Source organism: Trichomycterus rosablanca, chromosome 5 (genome assembly GCF_030014385.1).
Source record: "Trichomycterus rosablanca isolate fTriRos1 chromosome 5, fTriRos1.hap1, whole genome shotgun sequence".
Classification (NCBI taxonomy): Eukaryota; Metazoa; Chordata; class Actinopteri; order Siluriformes; family Trichomycteridae; genus Trichomycterus; species Trichomycterus rosablanca.
In genome coordinates, this window is record NC_085992.1 from 3,027,527 (window position 1) to 3,037,426 (window position 9,900).

Genomic DNA, 9,900 nt, shown 5'->3' on the forward strand with positions numbered 1-9,900 from the left:
GACCTAGCCAGTTACCAACTACTCTTGTCTAACTTCTCGGCCAGCATCACTACTGCTAAAGCTGACTATTATCAAAACAAAATCAGCTCCCTCACTGATTCACGAAAACTGTTTGCGGCATTCAAATCGCTACTAAACCCTCCGCCTCCTCCTCCTACCAGCTGCCTCACAGCCGATGTGCTGGCATCGTTCTTCACTGGAAAAGTGTCGGCCATCAGCAGCCAGTTCACTGATCCACCCAAAGATATTCATTCAACCTCGGTCAAGGGCGCAACCTTTTCCTCGTTTACCCCTCTTACTGAGGACGAGGCACTGACTCTCCTTACATGTAGCCGTCCTACTACATGTCCGCTTGATCCAATTCCCACAAAACTGTTACAAGCAGTTGCTCCTGTGATAATTCCAGCTATCACACATGTGATCAACACCTCCTTAGCCGATGGAGAGTTCCCAACTGCCTTCAAACAGGCTCAAGTAACTCCATTACTCAAAAAACCTACTCTCAACCCTGACCAAGTTGATAACTATCGACCGGTCTCACTACTACCTTTTCTTTCCAAAGCGATAGAAAAAGTAGTCTACAAACAGGTCTCTGGTTTCCTCTCCCAGAATGACCTCCTGGACCAGAACCAGTCCGGCTTCAAAAAAGGGCACTCCACTGAAACGGCTCTGCTGTCTGTGACAGAAGCCTTAAAATCTGCCAAAGCAGCAGGGCAGTCCTCAGTCCTCATTCTACTGGACCTCTCAGCTGCTTTCGATACGGTCAATCATGACCTTCTGCTCACTATACTCTCAAACATGGGCATCTCAAACAAACCACTCTCATGGCTTAATTCATATCTCACCGGGCGTTCCTTCAAGGTGTCATGGTTAGGACAACTGTCCTCAGCCCACTCACTATCCACTGGAGTCCCCCAGGGCTCAGTACTGGGACCCCTTCTCTTCTCCATTTACACCACCTCTCTGGGTCAGATTATCAGCTCACATGGTTTCTCTTACCATTGCTATGCTGATGACACACAGCTCTATCTATCATTCCCGCCTGACGACTCCTCAATCTCGGCGCGGATATCACACTGCCTCTCAGACATATCCTCCTGGATGAAGGAACACCACCTTCAACTGAATCGATCTAAGACTGAACTGCTGATTCTTCCGGCAAAACAAACCGTACAGCACAGCCTCAGCATAACCATCGACTCGCTTTCACTCTCTCCAATAAAGGTTGCTAGGAACCTAGGAGTCATGATTGACGATCAGCTGTCCTTTACAAACCATGTTGCCTCAGTGACTCGGTCCTGCCGCTTTGCACTATACAATATCAGAAAGATCCGTCCGTTCCTAACGCAGTATGCCACCCAGCTCTTGGTCCAAGCTGTGGTCATCTCCCGCCTTGACTACTGCAATGCGCTGCTAACGGGCCTCCCGGCCTGTACCATAAAGCCACTACAGATGGTACAAAATGCAGCAGCTCGCTTGGTATTCAACCAACCAAAACGAGCACATGTTACTCCACTACTCATTGAGCTCCACTGGCTTCCGGTTGTTGCTCGCATCCAGTTCAAAGCTCTTACAATCGCCTACAAGGTGATAACGGGACAGGCACCCACTTACATGAACTCACTGCTAAAGGCTTACGTTACCCTCCGTCCGCTGCGCTCCTCCACAGAACGCCGTCTAGCTTTGCCGAAAGTACACACAAAGCAATCCAGGCTGTTCTCATACATAGTCCCCCGATGGTGGAACAAGCTTCCAGCCACTACCAGAGCAGGGGCGTCCCTCGCTACGGTAAAGAAACTCCTGAAGACCGAGCTCTTCAAGGAACACCTTCTCTCCTAACACCTCTAACATACTAACACCTCTAACCTCATTTTCATTCCCTCTCCTCCACTCTTCCTCCTCTAGTTCTTCTTCCTCTTTGTCTATGCCACCTTTCTGGCCTGGTAATCTAGCAAATCATTTCGTTTATTTATTTTTTCTTTTCTTATTTTTATATTATTTATGCTGTTTTTAGAGATGTACTCCATTTATTGTAAGTCGCTTTGGACAAAAGCGTCGGCTAAATGTAAATGTAATGTAATGTAATTTGTTTGTATGTAGACATATCTGCATTCAGACATGATTGGTTATGTCCTCTTCCCTTAGACATAGCCAATGATGTAGACGCCCGACTGCCCGATAGCACCGCTGTGATTTGAAACCTGCTTCACCCAAGCACCAAAATTTTTAACTACAGAGAGAATTTAGAGATGATGATAATATTGATTTTAATGATTGGTACATGGGTGGAACAGTATATATGGTGGGTACTTGAGTGGAACAGTATATATGATGGATACATGGGTGGCACAGTATATATGATGGGTACTTGAGTGGAACAGTATATATGATGGATACATGGGTGGCACAGTATATATGATGGATACATGGGTGGCACAGTATATATGATTGGTACATGGGTGGCACAGTATATATGATGGGTACTTGAGTGGAACAGTATATATGATTGGTACATGGGTGGAACAGTATATATGGTGGGTACTTGAGTGGAACAGTATATATGATGGATACTTGGGTGGAACAGTATATATGTTGAGTACTTGGGTGGCACAGTATATATGATGGGTACTTGGGTGGCACAGTATATGTACCGGACCCACTGTGACCCTGACAAAGATGAAACATTGGTAAAACATAAAAAGGAAATAATAATAATAATAATGACGCTAGGCTATAAAATACAAGTTAGATAGTTAGTTAATCCTCTTCGCTCTGGCTGGAGCATAAGACGCCAACATAACTTCTCCAGCCATCGCAGTCTTGGGCAAGCCAGTGTATCTCATCCGAGTTCTTGCCTTCCGCTGCCATCCCCTTCTCCACCGTTCTCCGCCATGTGCCCAATGACCTGCCTCTCTTCCTCTTCCCTGGTGGTGCCCATCTGAGTGCAGCATGTGGATGTGTGGTCTTGCTCAGCCATTGGATGTTTCCCAGCCATCTCCAATGTCTCTGCTTCACCTCGTCTACTATATTGTTGATGCCTGTGCTTTGCTTATTTCCTTGTTGGTGATATGCTGTTCCCAGTGGATTCTGAGGATTTTACCCTTTGAGGCATCACCCTTTCGAAGGCTTTCTCTACCTGCTTGTTGGTTCTCCAGGTATTCGAGGCATATAGGAGAACTGAGCGGACAAATAAGCGGTTAAAATACAAGTACTGAGTAATAATAATTAGGAACGTGGCATTAACACAGAGGCAGTAACATAATACTAAACAGAATAAATATTTGGTTTACATGGTTTAAGCTTTAATTTCCAAGAAATCATGTGATGTAAAAACATGAAGATGTTTTTGATATATTTTAGCAGCGCCACCTGGTGGATTTCTCCTAATAAAACTGAAAAAAACGCATTTTAAAGTACAAAAGTTACTTTTATTTCTAATGCTCAGTTAAATTGACATTGCAGTAGAACTGAATTCCTGTTGTATGAACATGTTTTATATTAATTTTGCAGAATTTTAATTAGACTGGTTTGTATAGTCTGATCTCAGATCAACGCACTGAGCCCTACCAAGGAAGGGGATTTCAGGCGCATGCGCACTGCGAATATAAAAGTGAAAGTCACTTGTGCAGCATTCAGGGGGAATTTTGGGCTGTTTTTGTTAGTTTGGAAGCATCAGGAGCAACAAAAACCTTCACTGATCTCCTACAGCTCACACAGGAACCATGTCCGACATCGCAACCATTTATAAACTGTCTGTAATCGTGTGTACGCTGCTGGTCGTTTGTGGTGAGTGCACTTATAAAATATGAACAACTTACGAACATAAGCTGTGTATTTAAATTCACCATATATTATCTTACCTACAATATACCTTGGTATGTACCTGCATGGTACAATTAAAATACAAAGTTTGCTCTTTTCATTTTCCATGTGATAAGCGACAGACTTTAGATTCTGCACAGAGCCCTCACATTGGAATAACGACTGTGAGTCTGGCCTTCTTGTCCAACATCAGTGCCTGAACTTAAAATGTTTTCTTCTTTTAGTAAATGGGCAAGAAGTCCAGCAAACACTTTTCAGAACAGTGGTCCACCTCATGTTCAGGTATCCACATAGTGTATCTGTAGATAATACTAAAGTAAATCTATATAAAAAAAAGTGCACTATAGTATATTTATGTAATCTAAATGTACATTACAATGTAAATATTAATAAATTCAGTATATTGTGGTGTATATGTGCACTTTGAATTTATAGAAGACTCACTACTGTATATCATGGTATGATGATGCAATTTTAATTTATAGAAACCTAATTTACCTCAGTATAATATGGTATTTTTGGTCACAGATAATCTATAAAAAGCGTACAAACTACACCAACAAACTCCTCACAATATGTATTTATGGTACTTGCTTTTGTGCACATGCTGGACTTGTAATTACATTTACGTTGACATTTCGGCATTTGGCAGATGCTCTTATCCAGAGCGACCTACAAAAGTTCTTCCATTTCAAACATTTTCTTACTCTAGTTTAAGTAAACAACAGTCCAAGAACACAGATCTGCAGAAACCCTGTTAGTAAGTAAGTACAAGTCAGCTGAAGTGCTCAGTAAAGAGGTGATGAGGGTTTTCAATCGTCTTTTAAAGACAGCGAGAGACTCACAGACAAGGGAAGCTCGTTCCACCACTTGGGTGCAAGTACAGAGTTTAACTCTTCAAAATGTTGTGTGTGTGTGTTTTACAGTGAATAGTTTAAGATGCCCGGTGTTGGAGTGCTGGTTTGTTCAGGAGAGGCCGGGTCGTGGTGGTTTCTCAGGAGGAATGAGTCAGGAGAAATCTCTACTGTTCATCAGAACCGGTGACGACGGTCAGACGACCGAGCAGAAACCTGCGGCCGACATCGACCCCTCCAGGATCTACCACATCAACGGTTAGTTCCGTTCATCCATCCTCATTGTGAATGTTTCCTTAAATAATGACTTAATGACACGGTATTTAATAAAGTGGCACGGTGGCTCGGTGGGTAGCACCGTCGCCTCACAGCAAGAAGGTCCTGCGTTCGGGTCCTTTCTGTGCAGAGTTTGCATGTTCTCCCCATGTCTGCGTGGGTTTCCTCTGGGAGCTCCGGTTTCCTCCCGCAGTCCAAAAACATGCAGTCAGGTTAATTGGAGACACTGAATTGCCCTATAAGTGAATGTGTGTGTATTTGTGTCTGCCCTGTGATGGACTGGCGTCCCGTCCAGGGTGTTACTGTGTGCCTTGCGCCCACTGAAAAGTTGGGATAGGCTCCAGCACCCCCACACGACCCTGATTGGATAAGTGGATAAGAAAATGAATGAATGAATGTATGACAATAAAGTGTGTCAAATCCTCCAGATCCTGCTGCCACCTTCTGCCATTCCGCGCTCCACCCACCGGCGGGCTCGGTCACCAAACCCCAGTGTGAGATGAACCCCTTCAGCCCTCAAGCTTCCATGGTCAAATGGGCCGCTGCGCTCACGGAATCTGCCCAGAGTCCCGTCTACCTGGACGCCACCTGGTTTTCTGTAGCTGCGCATGGTCTGAATAGAGAAGTGATCCTGTCCAACGTGATGAGGGCGCCGTCAGGGTCCAAGGAACCGAGTGGTAACCAGCTTTTCCATATTTTGCCCAAAGGATGGTTGATGTTAATGGTGTTAATGTACTACATTATATGATCAATAGTATATGGACACCCATTCTAATGGTTCTCTCTCACTTCCTCTCTCAGTGATCCTCAGCGTCTCCAGTAAGACGTCCACAGTCCAGTCCCGATTAGGAGAACCTGTCCTCCTGGACTGCGGGTTCTGGGTGGACCCTTCCTCGCCCCTGCACGGTTCTGGCTTTGCTGTGGAGTGGCGCTACCAGTTCAGGGGCGAGGGCAGGCTCATCTTGGCCTACGACGCCAAGAGCGATCGATTCGCAGAGTCTTCGGAGAGCGGTGCCGATCTAGATGTCGTCGGGCTGCACGAGACAGGAAACGCGTCGCTGGTTCTAAAGGAGGCGCAAGTGAGGCACTCTGGGACGTACATCTGCACCGTTTATCTACCCCACCTGCTGGCTCAGGTGGCCATGGAACTGGAGATAGTGGGTACGTTTTGGTATTTGTTTATTTATTTATTTATTAATCAGATCTAATGGAAATTAAATGAATGTTCGGGCCCTCATGTACCAGTCTAGCCCACCATCATCGAGCTTTAAGTTTTTGTTCCCAGCCTGGTCCAGCTTAATCACCTCCTCTCTCCCCTCCGTCTCACCCCGCAGAACCCCCGTCCCTCGCCGTGTACCCGTCCCCTCTCCCCCTGACCATCCCCGGCCAGGTGGTGACGGTGCACTGCGAGGCGTCCGGTTTCTCTCCTCTGGGTCTGGAACTGAGCTGGGAGTTCAATGATACGGACGGTAAGACTCGATCTCTCGGCCCTGGCAGAATCTCGGGACACAGGCAGTCCAGAGACGGGACCTACAGCCAGAGCTCCCGTCTGGAACTGGATCCCAGCAGGATGGGACTCGGCCGGGGCGGGCAGATCACGTGTGAGGCCAATCACCAGGGAGGAAACGGACGTGTCAGTGTGCCTCTTAATGTGATTGGTGAGTGAGGATGTGATTCTTATCTTTATTGAGATTATTTTTTACTTTTAGGATTATTTATGTTTTTTGTTATTATTCTTCTTTTTCTTCATCTCCTTTATTATTATTATTATCAATCATTATTAATATTATTATCATTAATGTTATTATTATTATTATCATTAATATAATATTATTATTATCATTATTATTATTCTGATCTTTATTATATTATTATTATTATTATTTTTATTATTATCATCATTATTATTATTATTATTATTATGATCATTATTAGTTATATTATTATTATTGTTATTATTTTATTATTATTATTATTATTATTATGATATTATTATTATTTTATTCTTGTGTTATTATAATCATTATTATTATTATTATTTTATTATTATTATTTTATTATTATTTTATTGCTGTTATTAACAAATAATAATTTTATTAATTTATTCTTTAATAATTTCATATATCATGTTTTATTTTTGTCTTTATTTAATTATTTATTTTATTTATTTCTTTACATTATTTACTTAATAAAGAGCACCAAAGTAACACCAAAATACAGTTTTTAAATATTTATATCATTTATTGAAGGAAAAAGCTTTTAATTAGAAGTTGGAAGTTTAGCATGTTCTTCATGTGTCAGGGTTGCCAGTTTTGTCCCACCTCCAATAACACTAGGCTGGCTGCTCTAAAACGTCAGTAGTTGAATGTGTGAGTGTGTCTCGGCCTGTGATGGATGGGAGCCACGCCCTGGGTGTGTTTCTGTGTTTCTGCTTTGCATCCAGCGTTTAATCTTGTTTTTTTATGTGTTATTTTAGGAGTGGGTTCTCCCACTATAGAGGACTCTATGGCCATGGTGGCTGTGGGACTGGTGCTGTATGGTGTGATTAAGCTTCTCTTCTGGATTTTCAGCTCTGCTGGTACGTTCAGCATCACTCAGAGTTATTAAACTTATTTCTGAGCGTTGTTTGTGATTTTAGATGTGATTCTGTTTATGATTCTATGTTCAGTAACGTTTCTCTCTCTTCTCGTTTAGACGCCAGTGATGTTGACTCCAGTGAAAAGGTAAATTTTACCTCATTATCATCATAGTATAGGGACAGTAGTAGCCTAGTGGGTCGAGCTTTGGGCTATCGATCGGACAATTGTCGGTCCAGACTCTGCTATGCAGCCACTGTTGGGCCTTTAAGCAAGGTCCTTAACCCTGTCTGCTCCTGGGGCGCCGTACAGTTGTATTTCATTGTAGAGACGATGTCATGACACTGTCCACAGTCAAGCGAGCGTATGAAGATCCCACCCACATATTGTCCGGTCCTCCTCCTAGCAGATACAGGTGGCCAGTTAGTATCTGCTCCAGGCACTGCCAATTATGCCCACCAGATGGCGCCCAGCCGACCCGGGCAACACCGAGTTTCGAACCGAAAAGTTCTGAATCTCGGCGCTGGTGTGCTAGCGGAATATCCCACAATTCTGTCACATGCATTCAACAGTGGATTCTCACCTTGACCCACATGGAATGATTATTTTTGGACTCCTTGAATCCTTTCACAATGTTTTGTACAGTAGATGATGAAAGACACATACATTATTTATAATCTTACAATTATTTCACAAAGTTTGGCACAAAGTAATTGGTAGGTCCCCCTTTTATACCCAGTCATGATTCCATCACTGGTACCAACTTACCTGCTTATTGTGGGACGTTTCAAAACTGTGTAACCTAAATATTCTTTAAACCTTTTACTATTTTCCCCTGTTCCAACATTCTTCAGTGTGTTTCAGGCATGAAATTCTAAATTTGTTTGTATTTACAAATTACAATGAGGTTGATCAGTGACCCACTGTGACCCTGAGCAGGATAAACTGGTGGCGAAACACGAGAATATAATAAAATAAAATAAAAAATGAAAATAATAACACTACTTTTTGTTGTCTTTTATTTTTTAGAAGGATAACTAATCCTGACACTCAGCACGTCTTCATGGATCAACAACCAACCATCAGTGTCTGCAGCTGCTGAGAAAACGAACATCTGTAAATAAACCTGTGAATTCAGATTCTCACTTTTTCAGTGCAATTAAATTCTTTATGATTTAATGTTTGCTCTAAATTTGTGGGGTTTTTTTAGATCTACTGTAATTTTCAGGGTGTTTATTGTTTATTTCTTTCTTTTTAAACAATAGTTTTTATTTTTTGATTTGCACTAGCAGTTTTTGCATCTTTATTGTGTTTTTGCTTTTGTATAGCTGGTAGTACATTTGATGAATAATACGTGCAAGTAGATTGGGAGATAAAAGGGGAACGCAATCCAGAAAACAGGAACAATTGCTGTAAAATTTGATTGTTTCCAAAAACAAACAAAAAAAACAACATGGTAGAAAGAAAGCGTTTTTTTCTTGATAAAAATTAACTGAAACTTGGTGCAACATTCCTAAATATCACATTTAAACTTTAAGGTGTTTATGGCAGAGGTAAAATCGTCTTTCTTCAGTAAATCTATTCACAGAAAATGAGTTATTTATATTGTACACTGTGCAAAAACAGTAAAACAGTAACCACACCAACCACAAAATATTATCTGGTTCTGATTCATTAAAATGTACAAATTATTTATTTTTCAGTGTTGCTGAGTTTGTTTTGTAAAAACATGATCACATCCTGAAACAGAATCCACTTGTTTTTCACCTCCGCCTGTATGTTACGGATCAGGACAGCTTGTTGGCCATTATTACTTATTTATTACAGGTTTTTATTACTATTATGATTCTGTTTCTCATTATTCAGAAAGTTTCATTATTTCTTTACCCTCGTCTTTGAGCCCAGCTCAGTCTGAATCAGGTATGATTGTGTTGTAGTTTCTAAAAAAAAAAAAGTGTAAAGTGTAAAATAAAAGAAAACTGGGGAACTGTGCGTGTTGTTGTTGTTTATAGTTATACAGTTGTATAAGTTATTAATAAGAAGACAATAAAGCTGCTAAAACAATCCGATTAAAGCAATAGTTTAAAAAGACGTGGATCTTTTTGACTGGGGTATACACCGATCAGCCATAACATTAAAACCACCTCCTTGTTTCTACACTCACTGTCCATTTTATCAGCTCCACTTACCATATAGAAGCACTTTGTAGTTCTACAATTACTGACTGTAGTTCATCTGCATCTGCTGTGTTAGCTTCTTTCATGCTGTTCTTTAATGGTCAGGACCACCACAGAGCAGGTATTATTTAGGTGGTGGATCATTCTCAGCACTGCAGTGACACTGACATGGTGGTGGTGTGTTAGTGTGCTGAT

At 41.7% G+C, this 9,900-nt stretch overlaps 1 protein-coding gene across 1 annotated transcript; it reads left to right on the forward strand.

Moving 5' to 3' along the window:
* The first annotated feature begins 3,643 nt into the window (after nt 1–3,643).
* On the forward strand, nt 3,644–9,515 carry LOC134314210 (tapasin-like). Its single transcript, XM_062994758.1, has 8 exons — nt 3,644–3,786; nt 4,749–4,934; nt 5,381–5,629; nt 5,754–6,113; nt 6,287–6,610; nt 7,429–7,530; nt 7,647–7,675; nt 8,558–9,515. The coding sequence occupies exons 1-8, from the start codon at nt 3,723–3,725 to the stop codon at nt 8,567–8,569; spliced, it is 1,326 nt and encodes a 441-aa protein (XP_062850828.1). The 5' UTR covers nt 3,644–3,722; the 3' UTR covers nt 8,570–9,515.
* Nucleotides 9,516–9,900: the final 385 nt, after the last annotated feature.

What these genes read in the sequence shown, in the direction of transcription:
- LOC134314210 (XM_062994758.1), top strand. Translation starts at nt 3,723, where the DNA reads ATGTCCGACATCGCAACCATTTATAAACTGTCTGTAATCGTGTGTACG. An exon ending in TACGCTGCTGGTCGTTTGTG is followed by an intron (nt 3,787 to 4,748) that starts GTGAGTGCACTT and finishes TGTGTTTTACAG; the next exon opens with TGAATAGTTTAAGATGCCCG. An exon ending in TGTGCCTCTTAATGTGATTG is followed by an intron (nt 6,611 to 7,428) that starts GTGAGTGAGGAT and finishes GTGTTATTTTAG; the next exon opens with GAGTGGGTTCTCCCACTATA.